Here is a 20,787-nt window from a genome sequence, read left to right as displayed (position 1 = left end):
AAACACTTTTACATAAGTTTTCTAAAAAATAAAATGAAAATACTGTACAGTACAGTTAATGGTAAAAATTGTTTGTAGATTTGGGAACCTTAAAGTTTTCCTTTCTCTTCTTTCCCTTGCTTTTCTTTCAGTAGAAAATGTGCATCAGATGTTTATGTTTAATTGGTTTACAGACTGTCTGTGGACTCTTTTCCTGTCAAATTACCAGGTAATGTCCTTTCACTTAGCAGCTACTTCATATATCTGTAAATGCAGTTTATTCATGCACAGATTATTATTGGACATAGCAGTTTCAAATTAACGTTGAATCTTTGGAAATAGGAAAATGCTTGATAGAGTCTAGAATTTTAAGGGAATATAAATAATTTAATAGCCTCCCCTATATTGCATTATAAGTTAAGTATAAACTTTAAGAAAAATTGTATATGTACACATTTATGCAATATATTGTAGCATTGGTTCACATTATTTGGAGGGAATGAATAATTCTCATATTTAAATGGTTGATTTTGGTAGCCACTTTTGAAACTGCATTAAGAGGAACCCTTGAAGATTAGGAAAAAAACTCAGTCTTTCGAAATAAAGACTTTAAAACTGGTTTAGTAAAATATGTTAGTGACTGTTTTAATGTCACCTTTGTGTTATTCAGTATCTGCCTTAGTATAATGGAAGTGAAACATGTTAGTTACTTTGAAATCATTGGCTCTGGCCATCATCAGCATTGTCATCATGGCCAATTGGCAGCTGTAGGCCAATACGTTAAAATAAACTTTCAAGTTACCGGCATTTCAGGCGTTGCAAATAAGTAGGTTCTCCCTCTATGGTAGATGATAGCCATAAAATAGTCAATTTTCAGTATTTTAAATTTTGTCTGGTTGTGCAAAATTCAACCAGTACATAACTCTGTTGCTACTGGCATGACAGAAGTGTGTGAGAACACGCAAATGACATGAGGATGGCAGACTGCCTATCACAACCCCTTCTATTAATTTTTGCTGTGACCTCTTTCGAGATTTGGGGATATAGAATTTTACATTTACTGTCGGGAATCTACTGATTGAGAAATATTTGTCAAGGCATAACCGCTTTCAAAGCACAATTCTTGCCGCTGTTGCATCACAGCAACATCCGTTTTTCAGCAAATGCATTCCAAAAACGACCTACATGTAAAATATTACGTATTTTTCCCCTGCTGTGTCAATGCTGGATGTGGCTCCTTTGGCACTGTTCCTTGACCCCTCTGATCCGTAGACCACCCCCTCCGCCTGGAGTCGCGGATCAGCTGGAGCCAGAGAAGCGCCCCGCGCGGATGCCCACCTCCTCCCACACCCACCTTGACTCCGCCCCCTCCGCTCTTCCCGGGGAGGGCCGGCCGCGGGGCCGCGCGCGCGCCCTTGCTCCGGCGCGCGCTCGCTGGCCTTTTCCCTCCAGTCCAGCCCAGCCGGGGCGCCGCGAGGGGGCGGAGTGGGGTGTGGTGGGCGCGCTCGGGCGGCTCCTGCGCGTTCCCGCCGAGGCAGTGGCGGCGGGAGCGGCAGAGACGGCAGCGGCCGGAGTCCCGTTGCTGAGTCTCACATCCGGGTTCTGGCGGTGACCCAGCTGCGGCCGCCGCGGAGATGTGACCCGGCAGTACGGCAAATATGGCGGAGGTAAGGGAGCGAGCTCCCCCTCCCTGTCCCGGAGCCGGGCGCCCCCGGCCCTGGGCCGGGGAGGAGTGGAGTGGGCCTGGCCAGGAGAGGCCCGGCCCTGCTGGCGCCACTGCCCACCTGTTGTTTGGAACAGGCCATGCTCTGGGCGGGAGCTTCGCCTGGAACTTAGTTGGGATGGGTCCGGGGTTAGGAGGAAGCGGAGGCGTACTTGGACTTCGGGGGCAGTTTGAAGGGTAGTGCAGCGTAGTAGTGCGGGGCGAGGGGGAGGGGGCGCCCGCCGGGGAAGGGGGCGCCCGCCGGGGAAGGGGGGTCTGTGGCGCAACTTCGCCGGCCGGTGCTAGGGGCCAGGAGAGAAGCTGCTGCTTCCTCTTGCGAAGTTTTTTCCCTTCCTAACCGAGATGCTGTTGCGCCCTTCCGCGTCACCCCCATCCGTTTACGACTGACATCCAGTCTGTGTTGGTGGGGAAAACGTAAGGCTGACGGCCTTTGATTAACTCTGTAATTTTCATGATTGTGGTAAAATGAGCGTGGAGAAATTAACCTGGCCAGCCGCGGTCCAGCCCTCCAGGTTGGGGGGAGTCTGCCCATTTATCCAGACAGTTCCATCGCCCTCTCCCTAAGGTACAACCTCTGAGTTGCTTTTCCACCTCCCCCACCACCTTCACTTTCCAGGCTTCCCCCCCTTTCCAAATCAAGGCTACCTATTCTTTCTCTTCTAATTTTTCTTTCATTGGAGAAGCTTTTTCTTGTTTCTTTTTGCTTGTTTTATAGAAAACAAGTTCCCAAAGCCCCTTTCTTTGATTTTACATATTTGGGCCGCATTTGGCGGGCATACAACTGCTGTTGATTTATCATTAATCGGAACTAAGTATATGCTGCTGGAACTTTAAGTAACTGGAAGTTTAAACCTTTAAAATATCTGAAGTTTTGTGGGGATTTGTTTTGTTTCCTTTTTTCCTTACCCGTGGAACAATTTCGGTATTCTTTATCTCTGGGAGTTTGAGATGATATATCTGGATTTTATGTCTCTTTTGAAATAAGGCACTGTAAATTTTGATTGATAAGGCATTTCTCTTGTTTGAATTGCCATTTTCATGGTTTCACAGGCACCCCAAAACAGATTTAGGAAGGAGGGTGAGATTTTACTGTAGCAGTCAGGGCTGTTTACTGCCAATATTCTTTTTAAAACGTTCAATATCTCTAATTTACAACTCAATTTAGATCTTAGATTTATTTTCATTTCTTTTGCTCTTGGTGGTTAAAGAATTGTATTTCCAGGCACACGAATTGGAGAACGTAGTACTTTCCGTTTCCCCAAAATGTGGCTGTGTTTGTTCCAGTAGACTGACAATCGGTACCTGGATTTTAGTCCTGGTGAGGTTCTTATTCTTAAGTGTTACTTTCCTTCATGTTTAAGGAGTTGTGTGTAGCTGAATTTATACATTTTGTCAGTTAGTGTCTTCAGTGGACCCCTTTCAGTGAATATCTCATAAGCAGCAGTGTGCTACATAGGTAACGTGGTTTCTTCTCTCATGATGTTGCTCAGGATGGTTTGAGCTTTAAGGTGTGTAGTCATACTAAGGCGAGGTATTACTGAAGGAAAATAGCTTATAGAGAGAAATTTAAGTTAAAAAAACTTAAATTTAAAATTTATGTGTTTTTAAAAAACAAATTTTACTGCTAAGGGAACTAAAAATCTAGTATGTAAAAGAAATTATGTTAACTTTTTTGTTTTAAAAATTAAAGATGGTTGCATTATTGTAAATTAAAGGAAAAAGATATTTTGATTCACTAATCAGTCATTTCCTAATATTTTCTAATGTATGTTTTAGTTTTCTTAAATATTTTATCAGTTTGAGAATGGAATGTTTTGTAGGAACGCATGGATGGTTCAACTTCAAGAAGGAAATAACTGGAATTTCGTTTTTAGTGTTTATTTAATGACCTAATATCTTTAAACAATTTATCTTCTATATTCTTCAGTTACTTGTAGATAGTTTCATATATAGTGAATTGGGGAAGAGTTAGACAACTTTCGTGATCTGTGTCTTACAAAAAAGTCTAAGACGGGTGAAGAACTGAAAAGTACAATTGATTTATAATTTTCCTGGCCTCAATACTTGAATAATTACGATGAGTTTTGAGATCAGTGGTTTTAAAAAAAATTAGACGAAGGAGAAATGCTTGGTTGGCTTCTACTTTGAGCTCTCAGTAGATTCATTCTTTATGAAGCCAATATAAAAGCATGTGATGAAATAATCCAGATGCTGAATTATTGTGCTTTTGATCAAACAAATCTGAGGATTTAAGGATAGCTTGTGAAGTAACAGTAAGTGCAAAGCAACAGTATATATATATTTGTTAAATCTGAGGGGGAAAACAGGTTATTGAAGTATGTCTCCAGAGAAAAATGTAGGTATTACGGTTCTGAGCTTTAAAAAAAAAAAAAAATTGTTGCTTCCTACAAGAGCATGAACCTGACCATGTTTTTCCAGAAAAGCGTTTAATTCTTGAATACAAAGTGCTTTATATGTGAATAGGATATACTGATTTTTTATATTTGATCTGATTATCTTAGTCCATAATAGGAAGTATATATTGGTTCTTTAGTTATAACATTAAAGCCATATTTAATGTACTTAGAATGAATGGCATATGCTCCCTTGCTTAATACCTTTTGGCAGTATTTCTCATTGCTTATTATCCCTTAAAATTATTTACCAACCTTCTAAAAGGACGCTCTTCTACTCACACTTAAAGGAAGGAAATTACAGGATAGTTGCAGTTTTACTAACTGCAAAAATAAGAGGAAAATGAGAGAAAAAATAAGAGGAAGAAATAGTTGATCCTTTGGGTTTTATAAGGAATGTACTAGGGACCTTTGGGAGCGAACAATTTGTCTTTTATTTTAGCGTTTGTAATCACGTAAGGGACTTTCTTCTCAAGGAAAAACCATGGCACAATTCAAGACCTATCTTTTCACGTAGGCCACGTTTCTGTGATATAAAGAGAAAAAAATTAATGGATTTGCTTTTTCCTATTTAAGTATTTTAGTACTTTCAAAGATGGTATATAATCTTTTTATTCACTTTCACACTTATCTATTATTTCTCTTTAAAATGGACTCCTTGCTTAGCATTTTTTGAGTGTGTTTGGATTTTGTTTTTTAAGGAAGGATTATGTTAAATGTTACTCATGAAAACGTTAATTTCTACTCTAAGCAAAATGTGTTTCACTGCAGTGAATTTAAGCCTCAAATAATTCTCCACACTAGTAATGAAATTTTTTTTTCATGTTTATACTTCAGAGCTATTAATATTTTAAAAGTAGTCGAGATCACCAGTGCGTGAGAGTCCTAAAAAGCTTAATTCAGTGGCAGTAAGAGTCAGGGTACTTGAATAGGTGGGAAAGGTTTGGTGGGAGAAATAAGTGAATTATTTTAAGATAATTCTGGTAAGTGAGACTAACAAATTTTCTAAATAATTCAGAAATAAAACACTGCCATTGAAGCTTAAGCATGTCTTTATGAAAAGTAATCAGCTATCTAGAAATGCCTGCCTGGCTTGACGTTTATTCAGAATTCATTGCAGTGATTAAATTGTTCAAGTACCAGTCATTGCTTGGGGCTCGTTCTGTTTGCCTTTTTCTGTGGCTTAGAACAATAACTGTTACTATGTAGGTATGAAATTCATAAAGTAGCACCCCAAAAAAGTGTTTCTGCAAATTGAGATTTTTTTCTTAACAGTCCTAGATTTTAAAAAATAAATTTAAACATATCCCATGCATTTAGCTACAAACTCCTTAGTAGTGTTAGGTTTCTACAGCAATTTATAATAAAAGTAAAGTTAGGTCTTGAAGAAAATCTAAATCTTTTGATCATAGAGAAAATGAAACTGAGCAGAGAGTTTACGTAGTTTGTCCTAGGTCGTGCAATTCATCTATGGCACAATTTAGACTGGAACCCAGCCCTCTGTATTCCTAGTGCTTATTTTCTTTTTCTTTCTTTTTTTTGAGACAGGGTCGGTCTTTGTTGTCTAGGCTGGAGTGCAGTGGCAGGAATCACATAGCTCACTACAACCTCAAACTCCTGGGTCAGATGATCGATCCTTCCCTCGCATCCTCTCAAGTAGCTGGGACTATAGGCATGTGCCATCACGCCCGGCTAACTTTTTATTTTTTGTGGAGACAGGGTCTCGCTATGTTGATCAGACTGGTCTCGAACTTCTGGCCTTAAGTGATCTGCCTGTCTTGTGCTGGGATTATAGGCGTGTGCCACTGTTCCCGGTCCTTATTTTCTATGATATTATTTTACCTTCTGAATTATTACTACTGTAGTAAGCTAATTTTAGGTTAAGTACCTTCTTAAGCTTTTTATACCCCTGAATTCCTGAGAGTAACAACAAAGTTAAGTAACTTAATTTTATTGGAGGAGAGGATTGAGCCCTCTCCTCAGTTGGGCCCTTGACATGGTAACCATCTTTCACCCTAAAGTAGGACCAGGATAACTCTTTCTAGGCTTCTAATCCCCATCTCCATTGCTCTGAGAATCTCTGACTTAGAGTCTACACAACTAAGAAGGTGATAGCAATACTTAAAGAAATGGTGGTGGAATTGGTTTGAGGAGAAAAATTTGTTCAGACAGTAATACTCATTCAAAGTGAGCTTTTGATTGCCGGGAATAAAAAAATTCTAGTAATTCCTTCATGTTTCTATTATGTTGTTGTTAGGGTATTTTTTGGTGAAAATAATGGTAATGTTGTAGTTAGTTATTTCTTTACTCTCAAATTATAGTTTTCTGTTGTATGGGACCATTTCCCACCATGTTCTAGAAAAATGTAAAAGAATTATTTCAGCAAACCTGAGGCATTGAATATTTGTTACAACTATTAGCAATTTTATCAACTAAATCATACAAATATGTGCGTGAGGGTCAACTTGCTATAAAAGTTACTGGAGTTTGTTTTTAATTTGTTTTAGCCCTGCATACTCTGTATACAGTCTTTGTCTCTCTAGTGTTGTTTTCTATCTCAGATAAGATAAATACGTACCCCCAAAACACTGAATTTTTCAAAATTATGGCTTAAAAAATAGTAGCAAGTGCTGGTTTTCTTAAAAATCAAAATTTAGAGGAAGAAAATGAAAATGTCTCGTAATTCCACAAGACAGTCTGTCCATAGTGACTTTCATTTTAAGAAAGAATGCATAGTGCATGAAAGTGGTTAGAAAATTTCAACAGTACAGAACGGTATTAAATGAAAAAAGCCTCTTCTCCCTTACCCCATTCCCTAGACGTAACAATTGTTAACAGGTTCTTGTATGTCCTTTTGAGGAAAAAAAAATTTATTCCATATTATTCCATATTCCAGCCCAGTTTACACGCTGTCCTACAGTTTTCTTTATACTGCTAATTTTTTTTGGCATTTATTCCTCTGTCAACACAAACAGATATCTCATTATTTTTAATGGAGTCATAGTGTTCTATTGTTTGGAGAACTATGTATGGAAGAACTGTGTATCATTTCTAATCAGCTAAGTGATGGACTTTAAATGTTTTCTAACTTTTTGCTACAACTTTGTGGTAGTGAATGTTATATATCTATGTCTTGGTGTCTGTTTTTAAATTTATCAGTAGGATAAGTTCATGTTGGCAAAATGATATCCAGTGTGGTTGACATAACTTATTTCTACTGATAACATTATGAGTGCATTTTAAATATTTTTTAAAACCCAATTTTAAATCATCCTTCCTAAAAGTATTTTTTCTAAAAATAGGTATTGTTATAAATAAGCACGCACTTAGCTTTAGTTTTGTTTTGTTTTTGTTTTTTTGAGACGGAGTCTCTGTTGCCCAGGCTGGAGTGCCGTGGCACGATCTGGGCTCGCTGCAACCTCTGCCTCCTGGGTTCAAGCAATTCTGCTTCAGCCTCCCAAGTAGCTGGGATTACAGGCGCCTGTATTTTAGTGGAGACAGCATTTTGCCATGTTGACCAGGCTGGTCTCAAACCCCTGACCTAGGGTGATTTGCTTGCCGCAGCCTCCCAGAGTGCTAGGATTACAGGTGTGAGCTGCCCCACCTTCCTTTGTTTTGTTTTTCTCTCTCCTTTCTCCCTTCTAGTTTATGGTAGTAATTAATGGTAGATGTTGGGGGTTTTCCTGGAAGGTATTGTTATAGTAACAGTTTCTAAAGACTGATAACAGTCTGAAGTGACAGATGACTACTTGCAGTCACATTTTAAACATACTTTGAACTGATGAAAATCATTTCAAAAAGAAAAGAGAGGCCGGGCGCGGTGGCTCACACCTGTGATCTCAGCACTTTGGGAGGCCGAGGTGGGCGGATCACGAGGTCAGGAGATCGAGACCATCCTAGCCAACATGGTGAAACCCCATCTCTACTAAAATACAAAAAATTAACTGGGTGTGGTGTTGTGCACCTGTAGTCCCAGCTACTCAGGAGGCTGAGGCAGGGCAATCGCTTGCACCCACAAGGCCGAGATTGCAGCGAGCCAAGATCACGCCACTGCACTCCAGCCTGGGCGACAGAGCGAGACTCCATCTCAAAAAAAAGAAAAAAGAAAAAAGTGAGAGTGAAGGAGGAGAGAAGTGAAGAGTGAAAAATTTGAGCAGTTATGTCTCTAGAAGGTACAAAAGAACACTATAGAAGGTATAGAAGGAGGAGTCAGGGTCTAGACATCAGGCCTGCCTTCACCACCTGCCATGGAACCTTGATCTAGTCAGTGTATCTCCTTGGGTTTACTAATTTATAAAATGAGGTAGGTGGGGCAGGTATTATTCCGATATTTATGATTATGATCAGCTAACTAGATGCTTTTGAAAATGTGTAGCACTGGGTTGGGCATGGTGGCTCACGCCTGTAATCCCAGTGCTTCGGGAGGCCGAGGCAGGGAGATCACTTGAGGTTAGTTTGAGACCAGCCTGGCCAGCATGGTGAAACCCTGTCTCTGTTAAAAATACAAAAATTAGCCAGCCATGGTGGCACACGCTTGTAATCCCAGCTACTTGGTAGGCTAAGGCAGGAGAATCGCTTGAATCTGGGAGGCGGAGGCTGCAGTGAGCCAAGATCATGCCACTGCACTTCCGCCTGGGCGACACAGCAAGTCTCTATCTCAAAAAAAAAAAAAGAAAGAAAAGAAAATGTGTAGCACTATATAAATGTAAGCTGGATGTGCTATTTTATTTCATATCTAAATAAAAAGTACCCTTATTCCACACCCAAATCTCCTATATTAAGATGCTAAACTCACTTGTTTTTTTGAAAGATCATCACTTTTGATAATTAGCTATACAAAGTAATGTTTACAGTATGAAATGTTTTCAAATACCAATTTTTTAGAAACTCATCTTTGATTTAATGGGATATTTTTAACTTTAAAGAATCTAAGCTCAATCCTACCCCCAAACATATAGAACAGAATTTTATTTTGGAAGTAAAATACTAAAATATATATGGATACTAAATGTATCTGTAGGCAGACCACTCTAGTTCTCCCCCTGTGCTAATCTAGATGTGCCTTTAAATCATAGTCATTGAAACATTCTAGTATGTCTGACATAATCACTAATGTTACCTTTGAACACTGGGTGTTGTACTCTGTATCAGCTATGCTTACAAATGCTACTTGTCCTCAAGCATGTGGTATCTTAATCATAGGAAAGTATTTGCAGCCTTTTTCAGAACTTTATTTACCACCAGAGCAACAATCAGTAAGGTATTTTTTGGCATTCACGACTCATGAGGCCTTTTACAAACTGAAGTATATGAACACCATTTACAATTCAAAATCTCTATTGTTAATATCTAACATCAATAAAAATGTAACTTATTCTTCAATAAAGTAACTTGTAATTAAAAAGCCTTTTTTCTTAAATCGGAAAACTGTTAAATGGAATAATTATTCCAATGTTTGTAAGTCTTATTTTATGTGGGTAGTGAGCGTAGGATTAGATGAAGATGGTCATTAACATTGCTTGTAGCCTTACAGAGAAGGTTTTGCCTACAGCTGGGAAGTATAACTACTTGAAACACAAGTGGATTAATATTTTAAAATATTGATTTACTATGTAATAATTTGTGTGGTCGTTAACTCCGTTTTGAACCAGAAATGTGTAGCTTTGCCCAAAAGATGTTAAGCAAGCTGGAAACCCTTTTTGTGGTTACATTACTCTTGCTATGTCACCCTGTTCTCCAGCTTCCCATTAGAGCAAAGAGATTTAAAAGTAGCACTGTGTTTACTGTGTTCTGGCAGAGTAACTTTAAAATAATGATAGTGGTGTATCATTGGAAATACGCAATACTGGTTATTGTCAGATTTTTGCTAGACAATGCTATAGGAAGGAATTATTCTCTTATAAGAATTTAACAGAAAAAGTAGGACCTTTGAAATAGTGTGCTGCAAAAGAATGTGAGTCACCATATGGAATATAGAATCCCATGCTTACTACAATTACATAATATGTACAGTTTTAAAAACAATTTTAATACCCTATAGGAATTTGTCTTAGACACATCGTTTTTGAAAAATAGAGAATTTCATTCTTCTGTTTTCTTCTTGCCTCTCTTCCCCATTACTTAGCAGAAAGAAAATACTGCAAGATCCCTATCTTTCCTCTGCTAGTGCTTTTGGCCTCCCACCACCTGTATTTTCTTATGGGCATGAAATAGATACTTCTGAATGAATTGGTGAAGCTTTAGTTCATGTTATTTGAAGCATCTTTTGAGTTTTTAATGTTTGTTTTGTAGGAGTCTTACGTTTGTAGATGATTTGTTTATAATTGTGAATTAACTGAACTAAAACACAACTGTGCATTGTCAAGCAGTACTGAAATAAGTTGCTACCAGTTTTATTTTCAAATTTTCAAGTTGTGGTTAAATTTATAATAGGTAGAATGGTAGAGTAGAAGGAGCATTATAATTGGAAATCTGTGTAGTCTTGCATCAGATAACCTAAACTCTGTAGGCTTTTGCTTGAATGCTTGCTAATTCTGTTATAACTTAAAAATACATTGTTTATCAGTAAAGTTAACCTAATATAGTGTTTAGTGCTTAGAATTTTAATTTTTCATTTTGCTTTGTTACAACTTAATTTTTATTTGAGATAATGTCCTAAATTATTTCTGTCTCCCATCTCACACTCACTTTTTTTAAGTCAGAGACCAGCTTGATAGCAAACTTTGTGCATAGTTCTGTGTTGATAGGAGAAAATCTATTTCAGAAAATTCCAAGATCTAAAATCATACTACTTAAACCACCACATATGTTACAAAGTCCACATGTGCCTTTAAAATCTGAACTCTATATTATTGTCTTTATTTCTAGATTCAGGAGTGTTTGGAATTTTTCTTTATGCTTAAATGTAATGAAAGGGAAAGGATTATATGGGAGGTTTTAGTTTGTCTTAGAAAATGCAGACATTAGAACTAAAATGCAGACATCAAAACTTACCATAGTTTTTGGCATCATAGTAGTCATTGAATAATTTTGGTAATGTTTGTGAAGATACATTGTGCAGAAATACTAATTTTTCCTCTTTTCTCCTCTTCTCAGCCATCTGTTGAATCTTCAAGTCCAGGTAAGTATTTTCTATATTTTATATAATCTCTGTTTGAGTAACATTTGTCCTATTAGTTACATAAAGACTAGAGGAGTTAGACTATTATCTGACTTGCTTTTCTTCTGAATGCTTCTTTTCTCTGGGGAAAAAGAAATGGATGAAATGTTTGACTACCCATGAAAGTACAGGTGAGGCTGCTGTGATTTCATCCTAAAAATGACTATTTTGGGGGGTTTTCCTTTTTTTGGTGAGTTGCCATATGTATTTCTCACAGTTGTACATTATTGTTTGACTTGTAGTATATATATAAAGTGTACTTTTTAAAAAGGAATCGTTAGCTTAGAAATATTTAATAGAATAGATAAATAGAAATCATTAGAAATATTTGCTTATGTGGAATTTCAAAGTATTTTTATTTGAGAAAAAATTGTTAATGTATTTCAGAGGGAGGGGAAAATAAGCAAAAGATTCAACAAGTGAATATGTAATGTAAATAAGGAATATTCTAAATAAGGAAATCATTCTTAGATTTGAGTAGGATCAAGTTTTATGTTCTGACCACACCTGGGATTTTTGTATTCTCTCTCAAATATAGCACATATTCATTTTTTTCTTAGAGATTGCAAACCTGTGATCTTTGAATCAGATCTGTGCCACAAATGTGGTTTTTTTTTTGGTTTGTTTGGCCACTGTAGTGATCTTTAAAAATAAGGATATTTTATATGTGAAATCTGGATTTAGGGTTCCCATGGTCTGGCACCACTGGGTACAGTATTTCTACATGGTAGTAATTCATTGGAGTTGAAGCAGTGAGGAAAGAGTCAAGTACTAGTCTTTTAGCCTCAGTGTCCCGTGACTATCAAGAGAAATGGGACTGCCTTCTGCATGAGATATGTGGGTTGAAGAGTAGTCCAATACAGAAGAGTGAGAAAGTGAGGCATAGTAATGTTTTATTTGAAAACACCTCACATGTATTGAGTACTTAGATATGATGTATTCTGTATTACTAAATTTTCCAGATTATTGAAGCAATCATCTTTCTGTGTTTTAAGTTTTAGGAAGAAAGCTTTTAACAATGCTTAACATAAGATACGCCTGTTTTCATGGTGCAAGGTCCTTTCTATGAACATGAATCATTGGACTCTGAGGGTTGGACTAGATCACATCCATGTCCTTTTTAAATGACTAGTGTACTCAGTTGACGCTGATTTTGTCCTTTTGATTTCAGCTGAAAGCATCTTACTCTTTTTAATATGCTTGAGAGTAAAGTGCATTAGACTTTGTGCATTTCTGAAACTCAACCATTTTTTTTGAACTTTCTGTTTTATATGTATATCTTGGATGGTTAAGATTGGTAGTAATCTGATCTTACATAAGTGTTAGGTCACTATATTCATTTTTAGGACATGGAATTATTTCTGGTTTTTTTTTTTCAAACACAGAAATTGTTTTCATAGAAAAAATAGGTCCGACTTGTTTTTTATAGTATTGTGATATTGCAAATAAAACTGAGATATTTCTGATGAATTTTTGAGGCATTCATCCGATAGTACATACATACATAAAATAATTACTAAGAAAGTGGTATTAGTAAGTGGCTTTCTCAGTTTCCATTACATTTGAATCAGCCTAGGCTGAACTGGAAGAATAATGGAGTTTGAAGAATACAAATGTTGGCCAGGCGCAGTGGCTTATGCCTGTAATCCCAACACTTTGGGAGACCAAGGCAGGTGGATCACTTGAGGTCAGGAGTTTGAGACCAGCCTGGCCAACATGGTGAAATCCTGTCTCTTCTAAAAATGCAAAAATTAGCCAGGCACGGTGGCACATGCTTGTAGGCCAGCTACTTGGGAGGCTAAGGTGGGAGAATCCTTTAACCCAGGAGGTGAAGGTTGCAGTGAACTGAGATCACGCCACTCCAGCCTGAGCTATAGAGCGAGACTCCTTCTCTCAAAAAAAAAAAAAAGTCTTTGATCGCTTTGCTACTTGTTGAATACTTAACAGACTGAATGTTTTCAGTTTTCAGTTTAGTTCAATTTTCAGAAAATCCGGTTTTCTTTAGCTTGTTTTCAGACTGAGATAGATCTTTTGGGTTAGACAGTATTTGTTATATGAGGCTTCTGCCCAGGGCAGTGTTTATTGTTCTTATAAATAATGCTAATTACAACCAGTTATAAAAGTTGGTAGAGAAAATTAGCAATAGTCATGTAAAAAATTTTTCGGTCCCCTGGTGAAAAGGCTGTATCCTTTGTAGCATCTGTACTTTGCAATCAGTGCTAGTAATAATAGTCACATGACCACATTAATTGCTTTGTTTGTAGTCTCCAGTGTAAGCCAAAGTAGAGGCACAATGTAAGGCTTTTTACCTGTCAGACTAGTAGCCGTTAGAGATAGGGAATTATGGAGGTGAAGATAATTTAAAAAGTGGTTAAATGAGTAGACATGATACAAACTAAATTTACCTTTGAAAAGATATAAGGTACCTTTTCAGCAGTAGCATGGGATTTCATGACAAAGCAGTGACATTTGCCTAACTCTGATGCAAAATACTTAATGTATACAAAGCACCAGACCCATTACCCCTAATGATTTATCATTGGGTTTTTTTTTCCCTAGGAGACAGCCTAATGGTGGACCTAGCTATTGACAAGAATAAGATGGTTAGTTGGTTCTAAGGAACAAGGCAAAAAGAAGTCAGATGAAACAGATCAGATTAAGGAAAGAGAAAAACTGAAAATGGAAAGTTTATGGAAAAAAGCGTAGTGTGCATGTAGGGAAAGGAATTGGAGTGAGACAGGAAGTAGTTCACCTACACTTTGTTATTTGATGTAATAAGGGAGTGAAATGGCAAGTCTTCATACATAATTGGCTTTGCAAATAATAACAAAAAATGGACATCAGGTGAGTTATAACACATGATTTGATGCTGTGTACCCGTGAACTTGAATTTTTTAAAAAGTCAATAGAGTATAACAAGGAATTAAGCATAATTATTTTTGATATTACCTGTGTCCAATTACAATTATATTCTGAGTGGGATAATAGTATACAAAGAGATGGTGTGAAGACTTTTTAGGGTCTTTCTGTCCACAAGGGAGAAAAGTATAGCATCATTTGTAGGGATACATATTTACTGGACCACTCAGTGTTCCAGAAGATTCCTGAGTGAACTGAAAAGTTTGAGGAGAGTTTTCTTTTGAAAACTCAGAAGAGAAAAGGATTGGGACAGAAAACTACACCTATATTCTCAAATTGTGCGCCTATGAAACCCTTGTGTCCATTCCCTCAAGCAGTACTAAGATGCTCTGCTGAAACTGTGCTAAGCTTTTCTTAATTTCTGGAAGAAAATTAAGATAATACGCTTTTCTAAAAGTTTTTATTTTGTAAATTATTCTAAAACTTTGATAAGCTTTAATTCATTTTTACTATACACTGGTAGAAGGTATCTGACTTGGCATATAATTATGTTTTTAGTTTTCTATTTAGTATCAGTTCCTCCCTCCCTCCTTCCTTCTCCCTTTCCTTCCCTTTCTTCCTTTCTTCCTTTCTTTTTTCCTTTCTCTTTCTTCCTTTCTTTTTTGAGATGAGGTCTCACTGTGTTGCCCAGGCTTTTCTTGAACCCCTGAGCTCAAGCAATCCTCCTGCCTTGGCCTCCTAAAGTACTGGGATTACAGACATGAGCCACTGCGCCTGGTCTAGTATCAGTATTGTGCTTCTGAAAGGGCACAATGATGTTAAGTGCTTCGCCATGTGACCTGGCTGGCATTCACTTGTCTTAGTACATAGACTCTCGTTGAGTATTCTTTGAGGCGGTATACTAAATTAATTTACGGGAGGCTTGGAGTGCAATAAAAGCATAGGTGTTGGGATTAGTATACCCAGAATTCAAATTCATCTTTGCCGTTTATTGTAAGTTTAGACTTGCTACTTAAAATCTCTAAGCCTTGAGTTTTTATTTTGTTTTTTTCCTCTTTAAATGGGGTGATAATACCTACTTCGTAGGATTATTTGAAGATTAATTGAGATAATGTATATGACGTGCTTGAACATACTGTCTGGCACATAGTAAGCACTCAAAAAATGATTCTTTTGAAAATTGTTGTAACTGAAAAACCCTAAGCCTTGGGCACTCCTTTATTCATAATAGTCAGATTTTCAAGAAGTCAGCTCTGTCTCTTTGCTTTACTTATTGGTTCTCTTTCTGGAGTGAAATGAAAGAATAGGTACATCTATTAATGTCTAACCATCAACAGTTAAAACTTTAAAAATTGCTAATTTTTCAGTGTTCAGTAACTCATTTGTTTATTAGTAAACAATGCTTTTGCAAATCTAGGTCCACATTGGCAGTAGTAAAACATGGGGATATTTTACAGACTATGTATGCCCAGCCTTTGCATTATGCTATTTACAAAGCTTGACCCTATAGGGTCCAGCAGTATTCCCCAACCACATGTCAGTTACCTACTAGATTATTTTTAATGACTTTGATAAGAGTTCTGTATGCAGTTTTAATAAATTTTGCTCTTCTACTCAGTCTTTTGGGTTATTTCTGATCAAAATCCACTAAATTAAGGACAGCTACCCAAATATTAGATTTTTTTTTTTTTAAAGTCAGGCCCTTGCTCTGTTTCCCGGGCTGGAGTGCAGTAGTGTGATCATGACTCACTGTGGCCTTGACCTCCCAGGCTCAGGCAGTTCTCCTGCCTCAGCCTCCTTACTGACTGGGATGACAGTCGCACAGCACCACACCCAGCTAATTTTTAAATTTTTTTTAGAGATGGGGTCTCGTTATATTGCCCAGGCCTGTCTCAAACTCCTGGGCTCAAGTGATCCTCCCGTCTTGGCCTCGTGAAGTGCTGGGATTAAAGCATGAGCAACTACATCCAGCCACTAGAATGTATTTTCAAGGAAGTACTTACAGAATAATAATATTTGAGTGCAGCTGTGTCTTCACTAGACTGTGTATTCAGATGACTGTATATTTCACATGACTATACAGTCATCCCTCGGTATCTGTGAACCTCCCTCAGATACCAAAATTGTGGATGCTCAAATCCCTGATACAAAATGCGTAGTATTTGTGTGTAACCTATGCACATTCTCTTATATGCTTTACATAATCTCTGGTGTGTGTGTGTGTGTGTGTGTATGTATATATATATAAAAAATACCTAATATAGGTAAACACTGTGTAAATAGTTACACTGTGTTGTTTGGGGAATAATGACAAGAAAAAAGCCTGTACATGTTGAAGGCAGACAGAGGTTTTTTGTTTGTTTTTTCTCTTAATATTTTCAGTCTGCTGTTGGTTGAATCCACAGACACAGAAGCCGAGGGCTGACTTACAGTCTCCTCATGGGCCAGAGGAGTTCAAACTCTTTGGGTCTATCAAACATCAATCAAATGGTTAAGAATTGTGTTTTTTAGGGCCAGGTACACCTGTAATCCCAGCACTTTGGGAAGCCAAGGCAGGTTGATTGCTTGAGCCTAGGAGTCCAAGACCAGCCAGGCAACACAGCAAGACCCTGCTTTTACCAAAAAAATATTTAAAAATTAGCTGGGTGTGGTGGTTGTATTCCCAACTACTTTGGAGGTAAAGGTAGAAGGATCGCTTGACTCTAGGAGGTCGAGGCTGCAGTGAGCTGTGATTGTGTCACTGCATGCTAGCCTGAGACAGAGCGAGACCCTGTCTCAAAGAAGAAAAAGACAAAAAAGAATTGTGACTTTTTTCCACAGGAAAAACCTGTTCTTATTGGATATGACCATTTATTATTTACAACCTGTTTCATATTTATAACATTATAAACACTTTTAAAACTGTAAACATTTTCCTCCCATTTTGCCATTGTAACTGTTAAAAAGCAGTATATAATAGTTGCTGTGCGTAGCTTTTTCTTGGTACTTTTGACTTACATCCAGCTTCAAATAAAAATAAATACATTAATATTAATAAGATCCACTTAATTTGGTTTACCAAACTTTTTGAAATATTCCTTACCAGGAGGTTCAGCAACATCAGATGACCATGAATTTGATCCATCAGCTGACATGCTGGTTCACGATTTTGATGATGAACGAACATTAGAAGAGGAAGAAATGATGGAAGGAGAAACAAACTTCAGTTCTGAAATAGAAGATCTTGCAAGGGTAAATAACATGTAGAGCTAGGGTATGAATTAGTTGTGACTTTTTTGTGGAAAGGGAAGATTTGAAATTTTGATTCTCTGTTTAGGAGAGAAATTGTTTTATATATTAACGACTGAAAAATTCTGTGTGATCATAGGTGGTATATTTAAAGTTTGAAAAGAAAGGCTTTTAAAAACAATGACTTTATTATGTGAAATAACAGAATTCACATAGTTACTTTGGTAAAACATAGACTATTAAAGGATTCTACTACAAAAGGTCTGGTCAAAAATAGACTATAAAAGGATTCTGCACAGCCTCTTATATACCCTTTGTCCTTCCCCAGTTACCATATCTTTTACTTATTCTCCTTCAGAGCCAAAAATGTCTTGAAATATCATTTTCCATTCACTACATAAAGTGCTCTAGATTATCTCCATCTCTTCCTATCAAGGTGACCAGTGAACTTTCCTTGTTATATCTATTGTTATGTTCACTTTTCTCTTGCTACCTTACTTTTTCTCAGCAGTATTCAATGTAGTTTAACACTCCCTTCTTTTACTTGAATTCTGGAGTACACCACAGTCTGGTTTTCTTTATCTTTTTGTTCCTATTCAGTATCTTTTGCAGACTCTTCTTCCCTTACTCAAGATTTACATTTTGGCAGTTTGTAATTCTCAGTTTGGACCTTCTTTTTTTCTCTCCTGTCTTTGTCTGGATCAGTGCTCCTCAAAATGTAGTATGAGGGTCAGCTGCATTAGAATCAGCCATGTACTTACTTTAAGAAGCAGATTTTTAGACCTCTCCCCCGGCATACTGAATCAGAATCTCTGGAGGTGGGGTTCAGATCCACATCGTCATTAAGTAAGTTGGCATTATATGTACACCAAATTTGAAAGTCACTAAGCTGTGTGATTGAATTTATTCCCATGGTGTCTATATGCTTAGTATTCTTTAGTTTCTATTTCTAGCATTAACCTATTTACTGTCTCCAGTTTTGTTTATCCACCTTGACATTTCTGCTTGCTTATCTCAACGGCCATCTCTAAATTATAAATGTCCAAAACAGAACTATTGACTGTTGTTTTTTTCTCTACTTGTTTTTTCCCTGTTCTATCAGTAAAAAGTGGCACTACTGTTTACCCTGTTGCCTAAGTCAGAAACCAGTGAGTCATTTTCCTTCTCTTTCAATATCTTACTTCTAAATAAACCTATCATTTGTATCCACAAGAATATCCCTTAGCCGACTCTTTAGCTCCATTGCTGCCTAGGTTGCCATTATTTCTAGCCTAGATTATTGCAGTAACTTCCTAACTGGTTTCCCCATTTCCTCTTTTACCATCTTTCTCCTGATACATTTCCACCCAGCAGCCATAATCTTCTTTTCAAAACGTAAATCAATTTATATCAACCTCCTGGCTTCCTATTATAAACAAAGAAAACCCAAACTCCTCAACCAGGCCAGCAAGGCCACCTTTATGATAATGGCTTTTCATCCATGTATCATACTACCTATGTTATAGCCACACTAGCTGCTTTTGTTGTTAAATAAGCGAGTTGCTTCCTGCCTCAAGGATTTTCAGCTTGTTCTCACTGAATAAGCTGAAGCCCAAGGCCGGCTACTTATCCTCTGGGTTCGGTGTTGCCTCCTCAGAATAGCAGCCTTTCCTGTCCCCTAATTAGCTTTTAATTAGTTTTGTTTTGTTTTGTTTTATTTATTTATTTATTTATTTTTACCACTGTATCCTATTCAATGCTTTCTTTAGTGTTAGGACACAATTTATAATTGTTTCTTTATTGGCTGTACCGCCACTGGTTTTGAGAAGATAAAATGAAATAAAATGACTGTGTTATTCACCAGTATATTTCATGGTACCTTGCAAGAGTGTTCACTCAAAAGTATTGTATGAATGAATGGATATCAGTCTGGTATGTTCTAATAAAATTTTATCATGCATATGATTTCCCGTACTCCATGATAAAAAGAACATAAGAAATAAGACATAGTTTCAGTCTTTAAGGATTTAGAATACATAATGTCATGGAAAATGTGCTTATACTTTTATGGTAATAAAGACTTATGTCTCATGATTTTAGTTTGTAACTTTTTAAAGGATACATTCAAAGAGCTCAGAAAGGAGTTCTATTACTGTTTATTCAAATCTTGTTAGGTGATCCCATTGTGGGATTAGAGCTGGCTTTGGGATTAGATCATTTAGTGATTACAGCTGACTTAATCCACAATGTGTGAATAATTTAATGTGTCAAAGTTATATATTGGCTATCACAAAAGTCTTTCAAGAATGGGTTAAAAAGCATATGAAAGGGCCGGGCGCGGTGGCTCACGCCTGTAATCCCTGCACTTTGGGAGGCCGAGGCGGGCGGATCACGAGGTCAGTAGATCGAGACCATCCTGGCTAACATGGTGAAACCCCGTCTCTACTAAAATACAAAAAATTAGCCGGGCACGGTGGCGGGCGCCTGTAGTCCCAGCTACTCCGGAGGCTGAGGCAGGAGAATGGCGCGAACCCGGGAGGCGGAGCTTGCAGTGAGCCGAGATGGTGCCACTGCACTCCAGCCTGGGCGACAGAGTGAAGACTCCGCCTCAAAAAAAAAAAAAAAAAAAAAAGAGCATATGAAAGGCTGGGCATAGTGGTTTATGCCCGTAATCTCAGTACTTTGGAAGGCCAAGGCAGGAGGATTACTTGAGGCCTGGAATTCAAGACCAGCCTGGGCAACATAGTGAGACCCACATCTCTACCAAAAAATTTTTAAAAAGATGAATTAGGCATGGTGGCAAGCACTTGTAGTTCCAACAATTCATGAGGCTCAGGTGGGAGGATTGCTGGGGCCCAGGAATCTGAGGCTGCAGTGAGCTATGATAGCACCACTGCTCCCCAGCCTAGGTGACAGAGTAAAAATGTTACTACTATTTACCCTGTTGTTTTAACTGTGTCTCTGAAAACAGGGCACTTGAAGAACTTGGAGTCAGAACTATTCTTTAAAAGTAGGAGGCTGGGAAGCGATTCAAAAACAGTTATAATTGAATGATTCAGAATCTAGATTCTGAATCAAGGGAAACAGTTGATTTAACAATCATAGTCACTTCATGTATTTCTGAAGTGAGAAGACAATTATTTTCAGTTTGCCTATATTCAAAGAAGCATCTATCACTTTAGATATATTTTTTGCTTCTGAATAGCCGTCTGTGGGATAAAAGGTACAGTAATAAAATCTTATACTTTTTGTCTTATATTCTGTATTAGCTCAAATACTAATTAGCAAGAGAAAATAAGTACAGTTTTCATAATGGGTTATGAGTTAGAATGATTTTTTTCTATTTCAGAAAATGAAATATTTATTACATTTAATTAGTAGAAAATTACTAATGGGCTGTGCTAAAATTTTGGTTATATCATTGCCTTTTCCTGTTTCTGTCTCCT

The 20,787-nt window shown here is 37.4% G+C and overlaps 1 protein-coding gene across 21 annotated transcripts in view; it reads left to right on the top strand.

The window, feature by feature from the left end:
* Positions 1-20,787, top strand: part of MIER1 (MIER1 transcriptional regulator) — a 63,785-nt gene that overhangs the window by 4,080 nt on the left and 38,918 nt on the right. For 4 of the 21 annotated variants that reach the window (XM_077954453.1, XM_015141853.3, XM_077954444.1 and 1 more), the window contains 2 exons: positions 11,212-11,236; positions 17,220-17,365. In XM_077954453.1, the coding sequence (XP_077810579.1) occupies positions 11,212-11,236; positions 17,220-17,365 (171 nt within the window). Of the gene's footprint in view, positions 1-131; positions 209-1,499; positions 1,647-1,889; positions 2,268-2,924; positions 3,021-11,211; positions 11,237-11,369; positions 11,407-17,219; positions 17,366-20,787 lie in introns of those variants that run through there. The other 17 variants (XM_077954509.1, XM_077954520.1, XM_077954527.1 and 14 more) reach the window with 9 other exon arrangements.

The sequence above is a fragment of the Macaca mulatta genome, chromosome 1, assembly GCF_049350105.2.
Source record: "Macaca mulatta isolate MMU2019108-1 chromosome 1, T2T-MMU8v2.0, whole genome shotgun sequence".
Lineage (NCBI taxonomy): Eukaryota > Metazoa > Chordata > Mammalia > Primates > Cercopithecidae > Macaca > Macaca mulatta.
This window is presented reverse-complemented; position numbering and strand designations above follow the sequence as displayed.